The 25,792-nt window shown below is 46.0% G+C and overlaps 1 protein-coding gene across 2 annotated transcripts in view; it reads right to left on the reverse strand.

The window, feature by feature from the left end:
- Ptprn2 (protein tyrosine phosphatase receptor type N2) overlaps positions 1 to 25,792 on the reverse strand; it is a 733,386-nt gene that overhangs the window by 234,354 nt on the left and 473,240 nt on the right. For both annotated transcript variants that reach the window (XM_085698049.2, XM_048437696.3), the window contains one exon: positions 5,427 to 5,491. In XM_085698049.2, coding sequence (XP_085554175.2) covers positions 5,427 to 5,491 — 65 coding nt within the window. The remainder of the gene's footprint in view (positions 1 to 5,426; positions 5,492 to 25,792) is intronic.

Genomic DNA, 25,792 nt, shown 5'->3' on the forward strand with positions numbered 1-25,792 from the left:
CAGAATCCCCTCCTTCCATTTATAAGCTCACTGACCATGCTTCTCCTCTCCGTGCAACCCACTTCTATGAAGGGCTTCCCTGAGTTGCCTCCCAACATCAGGATACAGTGGCACCCTCCTCACCACAGGCTGTATTGTCTCTGTCAAAGATATCCAATGTCCTCTTTGACATCTAGGTAAATCCTTCCCAAATGGCCAGGGAATTGGTTAACATTGCTTACTGTGCCTTGCCCAGGCACAACCTGCCCTGTGGGATTGTCACAGGTACATGATGGCTAAAGACCCCAAAGTCACAATGTGTCAGGATCATTGGGGACCTTGCTGACCTCATATCCCCAGGGCTGTCTGTACACATTGGATATGTGGTTGCTTACTAATTTGTATGCCCTTTTTTAAAAAAAAAGTTTAGATGGTATAACATAGTATTAAAGATTCAAAGACATTCATGTATGCCACATAGCATGAATCTCTTGGTTTTACATACATAGATTCATGGGGGAGCCTACTGGGTGAGGGCCGTGTAGGGATTCTCTGATCTGGTTTACAGCACCTTAAATCTATAGTTATTTCAAAGGAAGAACCTAAAATATACTGAAGAAGAAATTTGTAACCTCTAACCCCATGCCAGGATGTAATGCCCTGTCTTCCCTGTTCCTCGAGGCCAAAGCACAGGATGCAAGAAATGTTTACACTAACCAGCTTAGCTTCTCCTGCTCTGCCAGCCAGAGGGGATTAGTTCAGAACCTTGTTTCCGTCTTGATATGGTAATTTCACCTGCTAAGGAGGGTTCTCACAGGCGCCCTGAATCTCCTCCTATCTGTCTGTCAGGGTTTCCAGCTCCATACCCCCTGCCTGGCAGCTCCTGCCACTGGTGCCAGGCGCTCAACACCGTGATCTCACATCTGGCTGGGAGGGGTTTTCGTTATTGGGGCCAAAGGGTATTTTAACCCCGGATTAAGCTGAATAAATGGGCATTCTCCCTGAGAATGACTCGAACTCTCTGTCTGTGTCGTGTGCGTTTTGTGTTCAACCCCTAGGACACTATAGAGCTTGTGGAAAGTATGGAATCATGGTCCATACCAGGTGGGTGGTGATGCAGGACCCTGTGGCGTAAAACGACCGCCACACCAGGATGCCTGTGTTCATATACCAATGTGTCTTCAGAGCAACTATAATTGTCCTCCAGAGGAAACTGCCTTCATTAATGTGAGCAATGTAAAAGGTTTCAAGGTATCAGAAATCGGATTTTGAAATACACCAAAACATTACCCATCTATTCAGGTTGTGTGTGTGTGCACCACAATCTCTTCATTTTTTTAAATTTTGTTTTGAGATATTTCTATTTGTCTTAAAAGGTTTTAATTCTGCTATCTGTCATCATATATGTGAATCAAAGTGCCTGGAGCAGATCTGTAAATGCCATTAGATTCCTAGCAATCACACTCCGCTTTACATTACAGAGTCTGGAATTAGGAAAATTAGAAATATACTTAAAAAAAAATCAAAATCAGGCTTACTGAATGAGAGAATTAAAATTAGGAAAAGGATATGATTAGCTTTCTAAAGATTTTCTCAGCTTGAACCCTTTCTTCCCGTTTTGCTTCTGTGAATGCTGTCTGCCTGCCCAAGCAGCTTCCAGCCTAGAGCTGGCCAGGGATAGGCCAATGCAGCATGTGGAGAGCTGGGCTCCAGGCCATGGCAGTGATGTCAGACAACTCCCAAGGTCCAGGAAGCACCAGCTTTCAAAGTGGCTGCTGGTTGAGATGAGAGGATTATAATAGAGAGACGGGAAACAGAAAGCGTGTGGCAGTGCGCTGTGCTCCTCTCAGCGTTGCTGGCCTACACCTCAGGAGCAAAGGTGACAAGCACGGTGGAAAGGTAGGACTGAGGTCAGGGAGGAGGTCCCTGCAGGGAGGAGTCTCCCAGGGAAGAACACATCTATGGGGGAGCACGCAGGTCCTCACAGAACATGCAGTTGGGGCTGAGGCAGCAGGGCGGAAGGTGAGGGGCACTAAGCTTCAGGCTCCACGCAGAAAACTGGTGCAGGCTGAACAGGTGACAGTGCGGGTAGCCGAGGCCACAAAACAAGGAAAAGGACAAGCAGAGCGACCGTCTGTGGAGGTCAGGGCGCAGGTGACTACAGGTTCCAAGATGTGTATGTAACAGATTGCAGGAGGCTGGGATCCGGGAGCAGTCTAGAACTGGCACAGGCAATGCCAGGGTTTGTCCTGAGAGGAAGAGATGAATATCTCCTCCCGGAACTCCAGCTTCCAGGAGAGGAGAGGAGAACAAATTTCTACCCGCCCTGCTTGCTGCTGCGGTTTCAGCTTGAAGACCTGCTGAGCACATGGTAGGCACTCAGCACTGTCTTTTGAAAGGCATGGGAGTGCAGCAGTAAGCCGCACGGTGGGGGCTCTCTTACCACATGGGTACAGAAACTGCAGAAAATCTACACACCATAGGACAGCAGAACAGAAGAAAGAAAGGGGACTCTCCAGATGCCCAGAGTTAGGAGAGATTAAAGCTAGGTCCTGGCCAGACACCGAGGCTACTGTTAGAGATCTGGCACCTCTAAAGAGGTGTGAGGGTGTGGGACTGAGGGTTTCCATAGTCATACACAGCCACGGAGGGAGTGGGAAGCTGAGACTGGGAGCCCTCCTAGGCCACCTCACCTGAGGACAGAGAGCAGGCACCAGCCATCCTCAGCTGCTCTGGGGAGAGGCAGAATTTCAAGGTGGGAAGCTAACTTAAAGTTGATCCATGGCGTCACACTCCTTACACAGAAAGCTCACACAGAAGGCGGGTATGCGGGTATGCTGGCCTACACCTATGAGTGCCACATGTGGGGGCTGGCGGGAAGACTGCGGAGTCTGTGCCTAGCCTGGGCTACAGAGTGAGACACTCCTATAACAAAACAAACATAAAACTGGAAAATAAAAACCAAGAAAGAAACTCATTAAAAAAAATCAATACTTTCTTGTTGAAGAAAAAGTCACAATTAAACAAACAGAGAAACATATAAAACAAAATTAAACAAAGCCATCATAAATCACACAAGAGGAGTATGTCACCATGAACAAGTCTGCACGTGTAACATGGCAGTGGCATAGAAAATCTAAAATTGGAAAGATTAAGAAAATATAGATAAAATTACAGAATAAATAGGCTTAAGCTAACTAAAAAGATAAACAAAGGTATCAAGCATGGAAAGAATGCAGGAACAACAGAAAGACAGAATAGATCAGTTTGAAGTAACACGAAGCAGTTACTCACCCTAAACATAAACATGGACACTAAAACATTTACCCTAAAGAAAATATAGTCACCATCTGAGTTTCATAGCAAGTTAGTGACAAAGAAAGAGGGGACTTGCAGGGTCACTTGAGGAGAAGCTTCACAATTTGGTGCTGGGAGACCAAGCTGAGGTCGAGCCTAGAGCTGTGGAGTAGAAGGATACATACATGAGGTACACTCACAAAATGCTAATGTGTCCAGTTCCCTTTTGGTACAAGCTGTCTTAAGGCAGACAGACACTGACTAACCTTTGTTACAGTGCAGGATAAGGAGCCATGAGGTGCACACTGACTACCTGTGTGACGTCAGAGCACGCGGAGTCACAGGGTGAGAAGACAGACTACACCGAGGCCATGGCTGCAGAACGGAAGCAGATGCTTGGATAGGGAGCACACTTGTAGGAGTAGGGGAGAAAGCCTGCATTCCTTGGTATTGGGAAAGTGCTGGAGGTCAGAGGCTGTGGGGTAGAGTAAGGTGGGCCATTGGAAGGGTAAGGACATAGCTCTCCAACCTCCAAGCTCCTCCATGAGCAGCTGCATGCTGAGTAGGCCACTGTGGAGCCTGAGGCTCAAGGTGGTGAATGACTATATAGATCATATGAAAGCGGCCAAGGAAAGCTTGGGAGGAGCTTGAGAGCCAAGTCTCAGTTGGTCAATGGGATTGTCCCTTCCCTACATTCTGGCTGTCCTGGAGCAGCTGAAGGTCACACTGCAATAAGGGATAGGGTATTCAGTATCCAAGTGCCTATAAGTCACAATCGTCACCTCCCAGGCCATGCTGGGTCTTATCACACACTTGCTGTTGGCTTCCATACTCAATCCAGTTTCCTGGCTTTCTGGAACCAGCTCATACCAATGACTGTGGCCTAACTCTGGGTTGCTCTCAGTGGCTGGGTGACACCATTGCTCCCCGAGGAGGAAACTGAACTTGACACATAGGCCAGAACTTGAGCTTGTCCCCATCTAGAGACAGACAATAACCTCTAAGCACTCAGTGTCCAGCCTCCACACTGCACTTGTTCTCGATGATATGGCCATTGGCCCGCACTTACATACAGATGGTTCTGGAAGCCCCAAGACACTTGGCTTCTTTCTTCCACTTCACTGACTGCTAGAGAAACAACCAGAGTGTCCTCAGCTGTCACCTGCACTGCTAATCGAGGATGGGCCACGCTGGCTTTAAGAACACACCGAGAAGAGTGACATTTGTCAGGCTCTTAGCATGTCCTTTGAGAAGTTTGTATCGATTATAGGGTATGACTCTCCTGGACTCTGTTGTCAACAACTAAGACATCCCAGGTACTCAAGCCCTCTTAAGAGCTACCTGGAAACCCAGGCCTCTGAGAGCAGCCATCAATTAAGCATCAGGGAGCCAGAGATCTGACTGCGTGATCTGTGAGTCTGTAAGTGGCTCCGCAAGGACAGGCCGAGATAGAGCAGGGAACACTTACAAACGGGCAGCTCCTTACTACTTAATTAACATTAATGGCAAGTGCTGTGAAATCTGAAATTCCAGACAGGAGAGCACAGACTGGCTTTGGTCTGTGCTGACTTAGGAGTGGCTGTGTGCAGCCCCTGGGAGGAACCTCAGCCACTGTGACATGACAGTTCATTACACTGTCACTCGGCCAAGAGAGTGGTCACCAGCAAGCACTGAGAAGACATGTCGTCTGGTCGGGAAACAGTGAGGCAATGGTCGCATCCCAAGGGTTTGACAGCATCAAATCACTTCATAGATACATTCACAGCTCTGTGCTTTTGTCCAACACATGTGTTTAAATAACAAAAACACAGAGTTCATAGGGAAAAATGACTTCCTGGAACATTTTTAATAATTTAGGTAATATAAGACATCATCTTTTTTTGGAGTCTTCTGTTCTGAAATGACAGATTTTTCTCGGGGCATTACCCAACTGTGATTTCAAAGGCAGCATCAACAGTTCCATTTCCTACACCATTGATCAGCATCTATACATCGGGAAGACTGATCTCCCATCAGCTGAGCTGACAAAAGGCTCCTTGGATTAACCACACAATAAACCAAACCTATGGTCCTAGACTTCACCAGCCGCCCAGCACTGTGGCACCAGCCGTGAGGGAATCCCCTGTGAGGGTACACCTTGCACTACTCACCGGCCTGATTCCGCTCTGGAGGATAGTCAACCCAGATGTCTTCTCCAGCTGGTCTTTGTTGTCAACTGTGAGGGAAAAAATCAAAAGAAGGTGGTCAGTATAGAAAGAGCATTTGAGAGTGTTCTCTTCTATTAACAAATCCCTCCAGCTGACTGCGTGGGAAGCCTGACTTACAGAGGCACTATGCTGAGCAACGGGTGGGTAGCAGGGACCCTGTGCCTCACTCAGGCGCTGGTCTTCCTCAGCTAAACCCCTGGTGCATTTCCTTTCTTTTTTTTTTTTAAAAAGTATTTATTTATTTAGTTTTAATTCTGGCCACAGTTTATCCTACCTTCTCTCCTCCCAGTCCCTTTCCCCCAAACCCTTCCATTCCCACCACCCAATCCACTTCTCCTCCTTTTGGTCTAGGAAAGGGCAGATCTCCTGTGAGTGTCAATCAGACATGGCATTTCAAGTTGCAGTGAGACTAAACACCTGCCCATGCTCGATCATACCACAAGGATGCTTGCTCGCCTATGTTCACAGCGTCTTCGTGTTTCTGTTGTTTTTTTATTTATTCTTTGTGTCTTTCACATTGTGCCTCTCTCCATCCCATTCATTTTCCATCCCTTCATGCTGCCCTCTGCCCTTGTAGCACACCCCTTTCCCAAATAAAATTTAAGAGAAAAAAGAAAAAAAAAAAAAAAGGAAAGCAATCTCATCGTGGAAACTGTAGTGTGGTGCAGTGATGCACACAGTGACCCTTCGTCCAGTTATCTTTGCTTGCAAGTGTTAATCGTAGAGAGTCACGCATCTGGTTCAGGACCTCTGGCTTCTGCTACACTATCAGTGCTGGGCCTCACTGGAACACCTCTTGTTATCCTGTTTTGCCCTATGTTGTGGAGATCCTGCAGCTTTGGGTCTTCAGGACTGGTCCCTTTATGTGCTCCAGCAGATCACAGATGGAGTGGATGTCGGAGTGGGCCAACCCATAACCCTGGTTCTGTGTCTGGGTAGTTACAGGGTTGGTCAGCCCACTAGCTCGCCCTTGTCCTCACCGACAGGGTGGACGCTCCAGCATTGCCCTGGTGAGCTCACCCTCTGCAGGAAGGAGAGAGGGTGTAGCCAATTCCCCTGCTTTTCGTGTCCTTAGGATGGGTTCTCCCACACCCACTTCTTCAGGGCCAGCTCTGCTGGGTTGCCCAGGCACGGCATAGGGACCACTGTCCTGTGTGCTGCAGCAGATGACGGGCAAGGACAGCTCTCCTACCTTCTTCAGGCGTTGATGGGTAGTGGAATGGGGGAGGGGCATTCCTCTCCTGCCCAGGCCTCCACATGGCAGGTGAGTAATGGGGACAGCTTTCCTATGCTCATAATACCAGAGCTACCACACCCACACCTCCAGCAATGGGGTTGACTCTACTGTGCTGCCCACTGGAGGAGCAGGGCCTGCTCTCCTGAGCGTGGCAGCTGGTGGTGGGAAGGGGACAGGGGCAGCTCTCCCCTGCCTGTGCTGCCATGTAACAGATGCGTAATGGGGACAGTTTTCCCATGCTCACAACTTCGGGGATGGCGCACACACACCTCTGCCAGTAGATTGGCTCCGTGGTGCTGCGCACACGAGATGCAGGGCCTGCTCTCCCAAGTGCTATAGCTGGTGGCAGGCAAGAGCAGCACTCCTGCTCTTCTGACTCAAGGCCAGCTCTCCCACCTGCCTCAGAGTTGATTGGCAGGGGAGGAGGAAAGGCATCTCTCTCCTGCCCGTGCTGACACATGACAGATGAACAGTAGGGACAGCTCTCTCACGCCCACAACTTCGGGACTGTCATGCACTTATATGATATATGGATATCATCTTTGAAAGCATGCCATTCTAGGCAGTCTCCAGATACTGAAAACTTGATGGGAAATTATATGTAAACAGACTATGCAAACTGTAAGGTCTTATTTTAAACAGGTGTAATGTATGCATAGGTATATGCCCGTTGAGAAATAACTTTTTTGTTAACCAGCACTGCACACATTTTGAAAAAGCTGCCCATGTGCTTACATCACAGGTTCCGGGAGTTATTTCACTCCCTTTGAATCCAGGCCCCTATCAGAAACATATGATTTTGTTCCAACAAAAGTCTGTGCTCATCTGTTCCTGACTTCACATGAGGAAGACTTTCAGAGAACAAATTCTATTTGATATCATGCCAGAAGAAATGAGCTTGGGAAACAATTAGCAGATGCAAATGAAGTCTCAGCAGTTGTAGTGCCCGGGCGGCAGCCCGGCAGCCCCCACTTCGCAGAGAGGAAGCGGGTCACCAGGCAATTGACCTTGGCTTATGATTCAGTAGAAATATTCTTTGGGGTAAAGCTCGTGTCATTTTGGAAATAAAAACCAGAAAAAAAATGAAACTCCTAATTTTCCTGAAAGCGCTATGGATGAAGAGGGCAGCGTAGTTGTGATTACTACAGAACAAGACGGCGAGACAAAAGCTCTGCTTTCACCTCCTATCATAGCACACCTGCAGGAAGCCTGGGTAAGGAAATATATCTTTTAGAGGGATACAAATGAGATCCAATTACAGCCTGCCTGCCTCTCTACCTCCAGGGCCTTTCATTGCCTTATAGAGAAAAGTTCCCCTCCTAACAAATGGACATTAGTTTTTACACATAGGTAATTACCACTGTACCACAAGAGCAAGGTGGACATAAAGCGATTTAGGAGAGCGCTGGGTATTTAGGGCACCCTCAGCTGGTGGGTAGATATGGGATGGAGGCAATGATGCACAGGTTTAGAACTTGGATGGCAAGAGACTTCCTGGAGGTGCAAAGTGATACGTTTTCATAGTCTCATACATCCTGGTGGCTATTAGTGGGCTAACAGCAACTCTCTAAATAGGCTGACCAAGGGCCTAAAGAATGAATCTATAAACACTCCAGTTCTTGCTAGATGACAGAGATTTCAGACTTAAAGATTTATATAAAAATAAGCCAGCTGATTTTTATTTTCATTAAGCTGAATAGTTCAGTCCAGTGTCAACAAACTCTTCCTAGAAAAGCCGGAGAGTGTCCTAGGCCCAGTGAGTAGTGTCTCTGGAGCTCCTCCTTAGTGTCGTCGTGGCATGGAAAGTCAGCACAGAGCTATCTGGGTGGCAGCTGAAGTAAGAGTTTGGTTACAGAAGCAGCCCCGGCGGAGAAGGCAACTCTTCCCTCCTGCAGACTTCTGAAAGGGCACTAGCTGATAACTATTCCTTGGCAGCCCACCTTGTGGTCCATGGGACCCTGGGTCACCATCACCCCTGTAGCCTGGAGACGTTGTCTTAGGAAACCATAGATAAATGCTCTTGGGTCATGCTCTAGGTATGTAAGCACCTCAGGAAGTCTTCAACTCAATCTGGAAATTTCCATTTGATATATATGCAAGAATGGCTTTTGGTAAAGAAGCCTGAACAAATTTAGTCAACAACACAAACAACTACAAACAACAAAGCATTTGTTATGACTTGACTGGCAGCGTGGTCTTTTAGTGTCTCGCCTATCACTGCTCAGCAAAACATGTTCAGTACACGACCACATGTGTTTAGACTCGGAAGGGCAGAGCCACATGACTCGCCATGCTTTTTCCAGGAGGAGCCCCTGCTTTGCCACTCAGGGCTCAGCACTTTTCAAGTCGCTTACCCAGCACAGTACTGTGCTTTGTTTGGGTGCCTCCCACCCTCTGAGTACAGTCTGGCCAGCTGAAGACCATTGCCAGGTGAGTGAGATGTTATTGTACTTTGCATGGTCTGGTCATGTGAAATTTTTAAAAGTGCAGCGCCAAACTGGGAATCACTTCAGTTGGTAGAGTGCTTATCTAGCATGCAGCTCCGGGAGGCAGCGAGAGGATCAGAAATGCACAGTCAGCCTCTGCCACATGGCAAACCTGGAGTCAGCCTGGCCTACACGAAAACCTGTCTCAGAAAAAGAAAGGAGGACAAGGAAGGACCTGGTTTATTCTCAGACTAGCCTAAGTGCATGCTGGGATCTAAATAGTGCAGTAACAGAGCATCCACTGAGCACTGGCTTCAGCTGAGCTCCAAAGCAGGCTCTGCTCGCAGTTCATCTTGCTGAATCCTTGTAGCCACCGAGACATAGACTCCCATCTGTACTTGAGAAATGGGACAAAGGGTTCCCAGCAAGTAGATTACTGGAGAAAGGGACTGTGTCTCTGAACTCTGGAGTCTCAGTCACTGTCATCCATGGCAATTCATAAGGAGCAATGCCCTCACCATCCTACCTAAGCATTGATGTGTATGTGTGTGTGTGTGTGTGTGTGGGGTCACTCTGAAAACACTGAGACCTGAAAGTAGTAAGGGGTTGCTCATCAAAATTTGTGGGTAAAGAGGTGAGCAGTTGAATTGTTAGTTCTAAAAGCCTGGACCAGCTGTGGAGTCGTGTGGAGGGAGGCATCTGATGGAGGGGGTAGACAGTCGGGTGTGCGGTGGTAGGAACAACAGACAGGGCACCAGGTCAAAGGGCTGGGGAGCCGGGGAGAAACGGTGGAACTACCAAATAAAGGGATGGGCTCCAATAGCAGAGGGTGAGGCTCCAGGTAGAGGGATCTGGGAACCCTTTCATCACCAAGCAATCTTCTGCTTCTCACGAGTGCCCTGAGGTCACGTGAGAATGAGGCTTTGGTCTGTTTATCAGATGGACACGGTTTAAAGGCTCACGGACTGGAGATGGGCTATGTTTGGATAGTGGTATGGCCCTCTGACTCACCAAGGCAGCCGGGCCCTCTGTGCAAACCTGTGTATACTGCTATCTTGACACTCACATCTGAACTCCTTTTACCAATGATCAGTGGCCCAGTGTCCTGGATCAGTTATGGTCTGCTTGGTCACTGTGGCCTCTGGTGTTTACGGATTTCCCTGCTGTGCTAAGTTACCTCTGTTCTCACCCTCAGGACACAGGGTTTATCCTCCTACCAGCATCTTACCAGTCCATGCCTTAAAGCCCCAGGTGAGGCTGTTCCCAAGATGCAGTCAGTCCATTCAGGCTTAGGGAATAGCCCTCTATCCGGCCTCCACCAGCCATGATTCAGCTCTCAGTTCGGGAGTGTCTCCCATCTTATAGTCTTTGTAAAAATTTTTTTAAAAAAGGTTCCCTTTCAAATGTAGCTTGAGTCAGCTTAGGAGCAGCTACAGACGAACAGAAAACACTGGGCTACCATTCCCCTCTATCAGCCACGACCTGTGCCCTAAGGGAAAGGGAAGAGCCGAAAGTTCCTAACAGCCAAGGTTTGCTAGAGACCTGCAGCGGTAGCACAGTTATGTTTCTAATAAACTTTAAAGCAATCAAAAGGTAAAAGACAGAGATAGTCCGAATATGGTCTTCATTAAGAAATAGAGAAAGGCTAAGTGTCAGAGGGAAAGGCTAAGTCCTAGACATGTAAGGTGGAGCTTTCCTGGAAACTCACCCAAAGAGGAAAGGGAAGAAGGGATCTGGGTTAAAAGCTGTTCTCTGTGTCCAGTCACAATGCCCACCATTCTGGGCTCTTGCTGGCTCTGCAAAGTCATAAAACAAGAATGCCTTGTTCTCTGCTCTGAGTCTGCGGAGCTTTTATTATGAAGTGAGGGTCCAGGTTTCTCATACCTCACATTTGAGTCCGGGAACCTAATGGGTTGTGCAGTCGGCACAGCCTCAGCCTCCCCAGCATTCACTCTATGAATGGCTGTGAAGATTACACAGGAACACAAGCTTAGCACACAGTGGGTAACAATCTTCGCTCTCACCAGAGGGCCTATGTGTTTTCCAGTCTCTGCCAGGTTAGGGAAGAATGTCTGTATCTAGTCAACTGAACACTTCAATCTGAAGTGTTCCTGGATTCTTTACCCAGAATGCACCAAGATGACTGCCTCCCCTTGGGTAAGTCTCTTTGTTTCCACATAAAAAGCCAACCAAGCAAACAGAAAGGTAAGGGCAGTGGGTTCAAAACAAACCCCTCGAGAGGGGCTGGTGGTCCATGTTCCTGAGGTTCTTGACTCTCATGGGTCTGCTCAGCAATGTCTCCCTCTGTCTGCATTCAAATGAATCTTCCTTTCCTCCAAGGCATCAGGAGCAGCTGAATGTCTTGATGGGGTGATAGTAAACCTGGCTGTGGCTTCTGGGCTGAGCCCCGGTGACCACAGAGGTCACGCCCACCATCTGTTTAGTCCTTCACACCCAGCATCAGAGCCCAGCCTCTAGCCCCTCAGGAAACACCACCATCATCAGTAAACCCAGTGGTACCCCAAAATAGGAGAGCAGGACCTAGAAGGACAGCCTGATTCCAGAACTCATTCTCCTGCCCTTCCCCCAGAGAAATCCCTTCTGTCTCCCGACTCCGCTGTAGGAGCAGCGGCCGTGGTTCCCATGACCCCGATCTCTTTCGTGATCTGTCCCATGTCTCTGGCTAAGTTCTCCAGCCGTGCCTACGTGACCTCCTCGTTTGTGCCCTGGGTTGTGCTTGGAAGGCCCTCACTGGTACAGATATTGTAGGCTGGGCAAGTTTGCTTTCTTCTTCTTCACGCTTACATTGCAGAATTTATCCTAAGCACCCTAGCTTTCTGTTACTTCTGTTTACTTTTAAATTTTTTGCTTATTTAAAAGTTTTATTACATTTATTTATATTTACTCATTTAGTGTAGGAATACTTCCCTGCCACGGTGCATGTGAAGGTCAGCGGACCTATGAAAACCGCCAGGTTTTACCTTTATTACACTGAGACTCCGCAGGGCAGCCTTTTCAGTTCCAGCCATTGGAACTGTCCCGTTCAGCCACATGCCCAAATTTCAGCTGAGTTCTTTAAAACAAGAACTAAGACATTGAGCTTCCACTTGGAGCTAGTATGTATGAGAGGGGACCAGTGGGCCAGCACAGCAAAAGAAACTGCTTCAACCGAGGCAGAGAGCAAAGCAGAAAGCCCGTTTTTATCCTCATGCGAGACAAAAAGGGTTTCCAAACACAAAAAGAAGTCCTTTAAAATTAAATTCACTAGATGAAGGATATGCAAATTACCTGAAGAAGCGGAACCCTGTAATGTTCTCAAAATTCTGCAATAGCCTATTTAATTAGTATTTTAATTTATCAGAATAATTCTTTGCACTTGACAATTTATGCAGCTTCCATATAATTAAGCATGCAGCGACAGTGGAGTAATTTTGCCTCTTCTCTTTATCCCTTGTATTTTAACCTGAAAGAATGTGCAGAAGTCTCTCCTGTAATCTGAATTATAATGGGGACAACTTAATGGAGTCCCTCTGTTGGCAAGCTGAGCTGGGGAAGCTATGCAGGTGAAGTACTGCCCAGAGATCTGACCACCCATGGACAGTGGCCTGTCTTTGTGAAAAGTCCCTTGGTCGGGCTCCTCACTGTCCATACTCCTATACCTAGGCATTTCATAGGAAGGATGGGCAAGATCCTCTAGGGTCTATATCCCTGATGGGTCCCATGGCCATTTCCTAATAGTCAGCCTTTGCACTTCTCTCTCTCTCTCTCTCTCTCTCTCTCTCTCTCTCTCTCTCTCTCTCTCTCTGTGTGTGTGTGTGTGTGTGTGTGTGTGTGTGTGTGTGTGTGTTATGAAGGTTGCTGAGTAGCTGGTTGTGGCTGACCCTGGTTAGGAGAAGCCAGTCATTGTTTGATGACTGATTGACCACACCGGCTAGCAGACTCCTTGCTCCTCTTTCTATAGAAGGACCCCAGGGGACATAGCAGCAGGGCAGGCTGGGTATGGCCACCAAGGAGAGGGGACTGGGCCACACCTGCCGAAGAAAGAAGCTGAGAGAACCCGGGTGCAGTAGCTGCTGCGTGACTTCTTCTTCCTGGCAGATCATATTTCCTGTGAAGGGATTTTAAAAAGGGGAACCCGACAAGGCATCCTCAGTTCATGCTCTGTCCTCTCTGCGGGCACTTTCCAAAGGTCAGGAGTCCTGAGCCTCAGGCATACCCCTCTCAATCCCAGAGATGTTCAGAGCCTCCAGATGGGCCCTGGGTCTCTCCAGTGCGGAAGGCAGAGTACCTAGTGCTGCTCCAGCTGCTCAGCAGGTGCCAAAGACAGGGCAGTCACTGGGCAGCAGGCTGGCTTGTCTCAGATCTGCCCCGTTGTCTCACTTAGGCAGCTGAGGATAGAACTAAAACCCACTCAGAAGTAGTGGGGTAGCACCTTCCAGAGTAGTGTGTGCCTAGGCTGGAAAGGGCAGTGGGAGTAGGTATAGCTCAGTTACCCTGGCCTTGCTGGGCCCCGGGGAACATCCTTTAACCTTGGATGGACCTTAGAGGACCCTCTGTGAGATGGGCTTCTGGTCTGGAGATGAGGCATACTCCAAGTTCAATGTTTGACATCAGCTGCCTTCTTGGAGATGTCTGAACGTGGGTCCTGGGTATTCTTTTATGACTTCCCTCCTACACTACGCCTTCTCATCCTCCTTCCCACGGAGGATGGGGCACTCTGCGGTTTGGATTTATGATGCCCCACCCCTATCATTTTCTAGGAGCCATGGGAACTTTACCTGAGTTTTCAATAGCTTCTGTTTACACAGGAACTGTATATTTCCACTGATGTACTGGTCTCCAGTGCTACCTCTCCGTGGGTGTCCAAACCCTAGACTGCATCTGATCTTTCTCCACCCCGTCCAATGACATTTCTGTCACCATTCCTCATCTGCCCCCACTCCTGTCCAATGACATCTCTGTCACCGTCATCTGCCCCCACCCCTATCCAATGACATCTCTGTAACTGTCATCTCCCCCCACCCCTGTCCAATGACATCCCTGTCACCCGTCCCTCATCTGCCCCACCCCTGTCCTTCTCTGGTGTTTTCAGCTTCCAGTTGCTCAGCCTTGAAACTGTTGGTTTCCCCTTTGGACTCCTTCCACCCAGCCTACTGACCAGTCCTATCATTCTGCCAGCCATGTGGATGGGATCTAGCTGCATGTCTGCACCTCTGGACTCCCTTTCAGGACCTACAGACTTTGATGGGGACCTGCAGTGCCAAGCACCTCTATACATCAGAGACACCCTGTCTGTTCTTACTTGCTTCATCTGCCCTGAAGAATGCACTACCCAGGAAACTGTCTGCATGAGGGTTGTGTATGCATGTATGGAGCCTGGATACCACGAACTCTGAGGTAGCAGAAGAGACAAATGAACTAATATGCCAAATCTCAACCCTCAGATCACAGGAAATCAAGACATTTCTGCAAAATGTATCACTTCCGTACCAATCTGAGAGTCTGCTGTGTTCACTGCCTATCAGCCTTGGTTCTGAAAGTGCTCATGGGTGCAGAGCTCACCGTCACCACATGCATTGCTTCAGGTCAGCTGCCTTGTACCCTGTAAGGGTTCATACCCAGACAAGACTGGATCCTTTGTGTGTCATGCTTCCTCTCCATACCTCTACAATGAACCTTAAGAAGAGCAATCTAGACAACCGGATTATTTCCTTTTCTTACCGAAAGATTCCACATCATGGTAGCTTCTCTGGGACACACATGCGTGTCAGGAGCCATTCTCTTGTGCTGTGGGGCCAGGGTTAAGTGTACACAGCACCAAGGGACTGTGATGGTGGGTGGATCTGATCACCCAAGCAGGTAGCATGGCAGTCTGGAAGCTTGGGGGAAAGAGATAATGCCAAGATCCCGGTGGGACCAGAAGGAACACATAAGATTTTATTATACTGCTCAGAATGACATGAAATTTAATACCTATGAATCTCTATAACTTTCCATTGAATATATCAGATGGTGGCTATTGGTGGGTAACCAAAAACATGGAAATTGAAACCATGGTTAAGGGAGCTGTTGCACCAAACATGCCTAATATCCGTTTTTATACTTGCTGGTCAGCATACGGCAAGTCTGTCATCTAGCACTAATTTATATCATTAGCAATCAGGTGGGCGTGATGTCAAAATCACAGGTTTTTATTTTTAGTCAAATATTCATATTGACTAAAATTTAATTGAATTTTAATAAAATAAGATAAAATGCAACTTTATCTAAATATTTATACTGAAAACTTTGGTATCAATTATCCTTTGCTTTATGATACTAATAGTGCAACTAAATAAAAGAATTTCTTTTGGAGATACAATCAACTTTCTTTTGTTCCCTATGTGCAATTACAGCCAGGTCATGTCTGTCTAGTTCACAAAAATCTCTGATAATTCAATAATTTGTGAAGCAAAGGAAAATTATGCACTTACAGGTAAAAATACACTGACATTTGGGTTACTTGATTTTTTTTAAACTTGTTCCTTATCCAAAACTACCTACCCTAAGAGAACCTGGCTTTATAGTTGGCTGGGTGGTAGTAAAAAACTATAGTTTTATTTATACTTAATAGTTTTGTGCTTTGTTTTTTGAGACAAAGTCATTCTGAGTTGCCTTGGCTCATCCAAAACTCATTATTGAGGCCAGGCTGCCCTCCAACTCATACATACCAGCCTGCCTCTGCCTCTTGAATACTAGAATTAGAGGCATATGCCAGCATACCCAGCTTAAATAAGATTTTAAAATGTTCTAAAAACCTATGGGGTTGGGAGATGGCTCAGGGGGTCAAGAGCTTGCTGTGTAAGAGTTAGGGCTTGAGGAGAGGTCCCTAGACCACGTGGGAAGATGAACATGCAACGCAGGTCTGCCATTCCAAAGTTCCTACGCTGAGATTGCACACAGAGACAGCAGAATCCCCTAGAAGCTTTCAGGCCACCAACCCTGACATCTACAACAGCAAACAAAGATAACAAGGTGGGACGTGAGGACCAACACTCTTGTCTCCCAACCTTCACATGCATGCTACGGCATTGTGCACCTGCACTAACACACACACACACACACACACACACACACACACACACACACACGTACACACACGTACACTCATACACACTTCAAGACCTATACTGTCTCTTCTATAGCTAGCTCTGGGTGAAGGGTGCTGAGTAGAAGGTAAGTACACAGTTGGGAGTCTTGTGCCCCTGCTGTGCTGAGGGGCCACTTACTCCTTGTGGCCTCCTGGCTGGTCCAGTCTAATCCAGTCTAATAAAATAATATTGCTATCCCACCTATCTACTCAAAGAAACATTCAAATGTTTTAAAATTTAATTTAGCCTTTAAAAACACATATGAGTGTTTTACATTTGCCTGTGTACCACTGCGTGCATGCCTGGTGCCTGGAGAAGCCAGAAGGTGCCATTAGATCCCCTGGAACTAGAGTTACAGTTGTGAGCTGCCACGTGGATGGGTGTTGGACTCAATCCTAAGTCTCTTGGAAGAACAGTCAGTGCTCTCAACCACTGAACATCTTTCTATTCTTCCAAAGAAAACGTTTTGTTTGTTTGGTTAGCTGGTTCGTTTTGAAGCAGAGACTAACTAACTGTGTAGCCCTGGTTGGCTGGCCTAGAACTCACTGTGTGGACCAGGATGGCCTCAGACTCAGACATCTGCCTGCATTGGCTACATGAGTGCTGGAATTAGAGGTAGGGACTGTCCCTCTCACCTTTAAACTGTGGCTCTCAGCCCCATATGGGGTCACATAACTGAATGTGAAGGTTGTAAAATCTGGCAACAGTAAAAAGTTTTACAACATGCAAAACACCAAAATTATTTCAAAACCACACACAACTGACCTGATATGTCTCTGGCAGCATTCATCAGTGTTGTACCACACAGCATTGCCTCATCTTTGGTTCTGAACACACAACATGCCTACTTTGCACAGTGCATGGTACTTTACCACATAGCACCACTGACTGTCCGGAAACACTTCCACACAGGCTAGAGACAACTGTGTACTATGAACTGCAGGGTTTTTGCTCTACATCCATTTTTCCTGCTATTATAAAAACATCATGGCTTAATTATAGAAAACAGGGGCTTTAGGTATTTTACTACTGTAATTCTCAGCATATTAGTATCATATTAGTACAACTTTGGATTATATTGTGTGACAATGCTTTATTTTAAAAAAAATGTTATTTGATGACCTGCCTAGAAAGATATATCTACTAATGCAATGGTAGCATAAATGTTATAAAATTAACCAGCCAAATGGAATTTAAGATCTGTTCCATGAGATTAAACCCATACCTGAAGATGCCAATAAGGTCAATAAGAACCTGTAGCTAGAGAGGTCATAGGCCTGAGGGGAGAAATCAATTATTATTCTGTTAAATGGACAAAGTAATAAAATTACTTCTAATGATATTCTGCTATACCTATAGATCAGTGTACCACTCAACTCATCAGAGAAGCTTCTTGCTGTGTGTGGCGATGAACACAGAGATCCACAGAAAATAAGAGACTTCAGAGTCCTCAGAGTCCTCAACCCTAATGTGATCTAAGAGGCACGGAAAGATCATAGGAACTAGAGGTGATGGACAACATCAGAAAACAGTTTCTTTTAGATCCCACAAGGAAAATGCACATATGAATGCACCACACACAGGGTATTTGTACAAGGCCAAGCTAGACACAGCCCAGCATGGAGAGCAGAGCTGGGCCTGCAGGCCTTCCTTTAGCCGAGGCATAGCTGGGGCTCTGCTGGCATTTTAACACTTCTGGAAAGAGTCAGTTGTCTTCAGTGGTGTGATACCTGGAACACCAATCACACTGCAGGAAGGTCTCACACCCAGGCATAGTTGGCCAACATAAACTGGACTTAACGTGGGTGCAGGAGGTGGAGAATATGAAGTTGGGTGGGGGAGGGAGGTGATGGAAGATCTAGGAGGCATTAAAGAAGGGGGATGAATATTAGCAAAATACATTGTATGAAATTCTCCAAAAACTAATAAAAGCATTGATTAAAAAGGCTGTTTGAGTCATTAACTTCAGCTTTTAGACAAAGAGCTCAATGAATTCAGACTTGGGATTAGGATATAATACCCAACATTTTATAAAATGGCCCTAAATCTACTTCTGCCATTTGATGATTAGAAAATCAAAATATTAACCAACTTGGAAAAACACTGATGAGGTTCTGTGTTCTACAGTATCAAATATTCAGTGGAGATTTAATTATTTCTGTCGAACAAGTGCATCCATCTCACTAGTCTGCAAGCTTGCTTTGTCTTTAATAAATGGTAAAATAATATGCATAGCAAATAATCGCTTCAAAATGAATGCCTTTATGATTTGATATCAGTAAATGGTTGATTTGCATACCTATTTTATGTTACTGGTGTAAGTGGGTGGTATTAAATTTCCTTGGGTGGAAAGGCATTGTGAGCTGAAAAAGTTAAAGAGGCCCTGACTTTCAGGAAACATGGACAGACCTATGGTCTGGCAGTGACTCCAGACCTTGGCTGTTGCATTACCATTCTTATCTGTCACTGATACCATCGGTAGGCTAACTTTTCCTGAGCTTCCACATTTAGCACACGAGGAATCCTTTACAGGAGTCTTGTAATTCTCTCCAAATGTTGCCCCATCTCTAGTTCAAGGTCCTTGTTGCATCCCTTCCCCGGGTCTACATGGTGGAAAACTCTGACGTTGAACAGTAAAATACAAGAGAATGTTTGATGCTTGACCTTACACTGAGTCATCTGAGAGTAGCATGGTGCCACAACATCTAGATGTCTCATTTTCCTAAGTGTCAGAATTAAAATAACACAGGAAAAACTTTTCCTAACAATTCCTTATGGAGACCATAGGTATCAGTTTTGTCCAGCCCTAACAAAGGTCCCTGCCCTTCCTAAACTAGCCAATTAGGGATCATGTCTTAGAAGTTAGGAAATATTAAAAGAGGGTGAGACTTTTAAGAGAAGGGTCCTAGAGAGAAGGTCATTGAAGGTGCTTCTCTGGAAGGGAATTAATGTGGTTTCCCTAGGATTGGGCTACTTCTGGAGAGAAGTGTTAGACGGTGACATCTAGCTTCTGCCTTACACGTGCCTTCTTCAGGGCTGCTCTTGTGATGGTATCTTCCAGGTTCTCAAAGAGCCTATACCCTCTTTAGACTAAAATTCATTAGCTAAATACTTCTCTTTTCTCTATTGGTTACCCAGCCCTAGGTGCTTTGTTGAGACGATGCAGAAGTGATCAAAACAATATGCCCAGGTATTTCCAAGTGCTTTACAAATGAAGAGATCTCTTGTAAGTGATAGAAGGCTTCCTTCTTTTCTAAGCTTTTCTTGTGGAAGTTGTAACAAATAGGGTTGTTGTGTTGAACACTAACAACAACAAAGATATAAAGTTGAGAAGTTATGAATGTGGGAACCTTGTGTACATATGCTTGATGACAAGAGCCATGAGGAGGTCATTGAGGATGGATCTCATGTATATGTGGTAGCAAGAGCCATAAGATCATGGAGGACAGATCTTGTATATATGTATAGATGAGAAGAGCAAGGTCATGGAAGATGGATCTAGCGCATAAACAACAACAAGAACCACTATAGATCTCATGTCTACAGTGGCAAGAGCCACCAGGAAGTCATGGAGGATGTTCTTATGCCCACACAGGAAGTACTTCTTTCAAGACATCTGTCAGCAGCTACCTGAGGCCTTGCCACTATCCTCACAGCCAAGAAGAGCAGTGAACTAGAATTGTGTCAAATCAGCTTAGGCAACCCTCTCTAGTCCCTGTGGAACTAGTCTAGTTCCTCTCTAGTCCCTCATTTTCCTCTGTGGAATCTGTTTGCTACTTTAGGCCAACAATGTATGCACAGATCATGTCTACACACACACACACACACACACACACACACACACACACACACACAAACACGGTCTCTTGGTTTCTTGTCATCAATGAATGGAATGTGTTCTGGGAAATGCACTACTGTGTGATGTTGTCACCGCTGAAATGTCACAAAACACCTCCAAGACTGCAGTTTAGCTACCCCACAAGCTCTCTCTACTATCAAGAACTTTCCAGGCTGCTGCCAGGTCTGCTGCACAATATTTTCTCATAAAGTCCCTTTTTATTAAGTAAGTCCTTAACAAGAATATAAAAGTACAGTATAGCAAACACGCAATGTGGTCACAAGGCCATGTGTCTTCACGATGGAGCCTTCTGTGCTGGACGGCTATAGGACTACCCATACAGTGAGTTTGGCTACTTGAATACTGCCATGCTGCACTATGACAGTGGTCTCAGCATAGCACTCCTCCACACAGCGCTACCAGAGCATCCTTTCGTGACATTGAATTAGCATATTTTATTCTGAAAACCTGTGTATGTATCTATATGTGAATAGAGGTTGTGCAGTTGTGCACATATGTAAGAAAGTCAGAGATTGACATTATGCATCTTCCTCTATTCCTTCCCACAGTATTGTTTAAGATAGGTTCTCTCACTGGGTCTGGAGATCAATGATTTGTCCATGCTGGCTGGCCAGAGAGCTCCCGGGAGCTGCCCATCTTGGTCTCCTTAGTGATGGGATTACAGACACATGTTGCCATACCAGTGTGGGCTGATGATCCAAGGTTCTCATCACCCCCTGCACAGAAAACCTATTTTAATTGTAGCCTTTGTTCTCTTACATTTATTGTCATAATCTTTTACTGTATTTACATTTATTTCTAGCACCCTACATTGTCCCTTTGTAGGAAAACTTGAATTCTCTACTTCCCTTTTCAACCGTGGTTCTGGAGACCTAGAGACTCCTGTCAGACAAACTCTCCTGCTAGTAAATATTCACAATCTCCTAGTCGTGTGGATGGCTTAGACACCATTCCTCCATGCTTGTGGGTCGGACACTCTCCTGCCAGCAAGGACTCACAGTCTCTCACCCCTGTGGACACCTCAGACACCATGGCTTCCCGGACTTCCCACTCCTGACACCATTGTTTGCAGGTTCACTGTTTTGTTTCTCCTTGCTTTGGCCCCACAAGATAATGTTCTTTCATAATGCATACTTTGTTAGATACATTCACCCACCTATGTTTTCTTTGCTCATTATTGCTTCTGCATCCTGGATCTTCCTGCAGCCTGTGCTAAATACTCTCACATTAACCTAAATTAACCTTAATGAGGCTCCATGGTGACGAACTCATCTGAAAGCAATTTCATTTAACTCTTGTTCTTTGTTTAACCCTTATTATTAAAACACACATCCACGTGGTATCTCCTTGAGTTTGTTTATGGCGCACATGCTGGAAGTCTGGTCCCCAGTGTGGTGTGCTAGTTGGTGGGACCTGACTCTAGGTCCCCAGCCCCAGCTGAAAGGATCAAAGCAGCCTCCATGACAAGAGTTGGTTTTTTGTTTTTGTTTTTTTGTTTTTTGGTTGCTGTTGTTTGTTTTACTTACTTTTTATTTATTCGATGTGTCTTTCAAATTATGCATCTCGATCCCATTCATTTCCCCATCCCTTCACATTTGCCCTCTGCCCTGCAACCACCCCCCCAAATAAAACAAAATTTAAGAGATAAAAGGTCTGGTTTCTACTACACCAGTGATGCTGGGCCCTCACTTAGACTCTTCTTGGATATTCCATCGTTGCTTTCTATTGTGGAGATTTTGCAGCTTTGTGTCTGCAGGTCAAGCTGTTCATGTGCTCCAGCAGAACAGATGGGGTGAATGTTGGGGTGAGTCAAGCCATAACCCTAACCCTAACCCTAACCCCATTAGCCACACCATTGTGAAGTCATTGCCCTGAGCCTTCACCAGAAGTCAAACAGATGGGCTTACAAAACTGTCAGCTAAATAAACCTCTTTTCTTTACAAGTTACCTAGATTCCAGCATTGTGTTATGGCAGTAAGAAGCAGCGATGCACTGTGGGAATTTTAGAGTGATGATCTTTGTATATCATGCCTCATGCTCCCATCCGGGCTACTGAGAATCAGCATGAGTTGAACAGTGTGTCTTCTTAGATGCTGTCTCTCTCCTCTGGCTGATTTTAAGATGCCCACTGCCTGCGATGCTCTGCACCCCACCACCAGGAATCCAGGTGCAGACTTTTCCACTCTGGAAGCCGGATGACTAGGAATTTATTTCAGTGGTAGAAAACCTTTAGCTAGGGAATCTTTCCATATGCCCGTGGACTAGACCCTCTTCCATGTCAACTGTGAAAAGTCTTTAGTGTTCAACCATCCCTCTCTGTCTCTATGTTGGTTATCTTCTGGAGGATTCCACCACCTACATCTGTTGGTTAATATATCCCAGCACTTAGATTTATGTTCTGTGCATGCAAGTCATAACATCCAGGATTTTCATCTATTACCCATCCTTTCAGCTGAATTCTGCTCATCCTGCCTTGCTTCTTGGTGCATTTTGAGATTTATTTTATTATGGACTTCTATATCTTGGACTTTTACCTGTGGGGTTCTTTTGAGGCCCGAAGAAAAGGGGGATTTTACAGAGAGTGTTTGCATTCCTTCCTCCTGGGAGACTGTAGGGCCTTCCAATCTAATTTTATTCTGTGCTTAGGATAGTACAGATGGTTCAGGTGAAGTTCTGGGGCTGATGCAAAACCCATGAGCACCCTTCTCACAGAAAATTACAATATTAAGTGCAGGCACCTCCCCTCCCAGGAGAAATGTGGACTCCTGGGACTCAGACTTTATGTGGTTGCCCCAGCTGTCATGGATGTGGTCAGCAGGCCCAGTTCTTGCTTTCTGCTCTCTTCACAAGTTACAAGATCATGAGGACCTAAGTTTGGGGCAATATTCTCAGGATGAAATTCAAGGTCAAACACCCACTTAGATCTCTGGGTTCCTGTTCTTTCTACATTTAGGGTCTTGAAGAATTTGTGATTGCTAGACACCTAGGATGCTAATTTTATCCTGGAATTTGGAAGGTGTTCTGGCTGAGGGGAAGGTCTAGGATCTATTTCTTCCAGTGAAATGATGGGTCCTGGGAATCCTGGTCATTTTCTGAGGTGCTCCCATGCCTCCTCACTATAGATTTGTTGGAGGAGTGAGCTTTGAGCAGAACCTCATGGAAAGCTGAGCATGAGAAAAGCCAATGGTCATATATGAAACAGTATCTAACGAAAATAATTTTAAAAATGACTTAGAAATTGAAAAGAAAGTTGCAAGAGCGTGCCCATGGGCTTTCTAGATCTTCTTGAAGTTCTTGAAACTTGCTATAACCCTCATGGAGCCTTGGTCCAGAAAAGGCCATAGTGCCTGCTCTAATACCTGCGTTGTTGTGGATAGGTAATGGTTAGGGCAAATAGTTCCTCCTAGGACCGGACTCCAGCTCCTGCCGGGAGCAATGTCCCCAGGTCCAGTCAGTGGCTGTCCACATGACAGACAACTGTAGGACAGACCGAAGCTGATGCTCACCTGCTTGGAACCCCGCCCCCCAGGAGCTGTTCCATGTGTGTCCTGAGGGGAGGTGGTCCTGTCTTCTGCAGAACACGGACTGACTGCTTAACCAGACTATGTGGTGCCTCAGGCCCCTCTCACTCCCTCTCCCAGCTCTGCTGGAAGTCCTGACCAAGTCTGCTGACACCTCCTACCTACAGTCACACACTGAGGTGGCTCTGGCTTCCTGGCTTTGAAGTTCCAAGCTTGATCTTTCAAACATCTGATGTAAAGGGAGGCACAGAACACACACAGGTGCAGAGCCCAGGCACGGTTGCAAGGACTCTCTGATGCCATTCTCCTTGGAACGGGAAGGTCAATTTGTCAGCGCTGGAGCTTCAGGTGCCAGGACAGCATAAGCAAGCAAATAAATGAAACTTTTATATGAGGGTCTCCTGTGAATCTGCGGGCAGGCGTCAGCGAACCGCAGCTCAGCCCTTCGGTGATAATAATGACAGGCTGGTAAAAGCCAATGTCAGCTTCAATTTCTAAGTCATTTTTCAAATTATTTTAATTAGATATTGTTTCAATCTCACTTACATTAATTTAATATCTGATATCAACATTTCAGTTTTCAATTTGTTCAAATGATTTTTTTTCCAGTCTGCCTGGTTGCCTGGAGTAATTTAAAATACAATGTTTATCTTGAGCAATTTTCAACGCCTGGGTCCTGGGTGAACTGCTGTGTTCAATAAAAGTGATGGGAAGGGAGGCCCAAGGTCCTGCCTGACGGTTAGGAAAATGGAAATTGGTCTCCTTATCATTTATCTCTAGACATTAAAGTAAGCAAGTAACACAGGGCTAGGGGCTTATAATAAGATTCTCCTCAATTGCGTGGTGTGATTGGCTCTTCTGTGCAAATTTCAGCGAAATCTGACCAGGGCTCTTTGCCTTAAAACAAGCAGTACTTCATCAGTACTTTTATTTTATTTGTTTATTTTTGGCAGTTTTCAGCCATCAACCCTCAAACATGCCCCATCCTTTTTCCTGGCCATGCTGCGGCAAATAGCACTGGGCTCTGATCCCCTGGAGACTTTGGCCCGGGAAAGTCACCAGAGAAGGAAGAGCAAGCTGTGTCAGGTGAGTGCTGATGGTAAGTGTGAGGAGCACTCACAGGACCACACAGCAAGCGGGTTCCTGGCTTCAGTGACTGAAGGTGTGTGCTCTTCATTGGTTTTTAGAGTTCAAAGCTCTCCAAATTACTGGAGCAGAGTATTTATAAAACACAATTTTCATGGCAAAGATAAGTTATCAAAGAACTAGGAAGGAAAGGCCAGTGAGAGAGCTCAGTGGTCAAGGGCACCGGCTGCTTTTGCAATGGACCTGGATCTGGTTCCCAGCACACGCATGGTAGCTCATAACCATCCATGACTCCAGTTCTGGGGGATTTGATGCCTTCTTCTGACCTCCTTGGCCAACAAACACATACATGATGCATATACATACACACAGGTAGAAACATTCATACCCATAAAATAAAAATTAAAAATCTAATGTAAGCAGCTCAGACTATCGCAGGAGACTGCCTTTCCTCTCTGAGCAGACTGACAAGACACACCTTTAAAACAAGGCAGTTCCCAATGATTGAATGTTGAAAGGAGAGGGACGATATTAAATGTAAAAGAAATGAAGGAGAGCATTAAGATAATCAATTTGTTTTTTAAACAAGTCATCTCAAAGTGGGATAATATATCTAAACTTTAAAAAATAACAATGCTTTTTTATAGCAATTTATAACAATGTGTTATGAATGTCAATAAAATGTCAATTAACAAGTTAAGGCCCAATACCTGTATAACGATGCTTGTTCTCCCCTGCTGTTGCCTGTGGTGGTATGGCACTGTGCTCACCTTCCCTGGAACACTACTCTGCCCCTGACTGCTTTACACAGTTATCCACAGGAGCCCACGGGATGAGGTTCAAATCTCCCCTTCTTACTAGTGAGGAAGAGTGAGTGTGGGACTCACCCTGTGGAGAGTCAAGCCGGGACATGTCTCATGTCTCCTGACCTGCGTGGGCACAGAGAGGGGTCACAAACTTCAGAATAACCAGACTCAATGGCCCAGGCATAAACAATCTTCTTGATGTTACAACGTGATATTGCCATCTACGGAGTTCCCACTGGAGATC

Source organism: Myodes glareolus, chromosome 11 (genome assembly GCF_982192425.1).
Source record: "Myodes glareolus chromosome 11, mMyoGla1.1, whole genome shotgun sequence".
NCBI lineage: Eukaryota > Metazoa > Chordata > Mammalia > Rodentia > Cricetidae > Myodes > Myodes glareolus.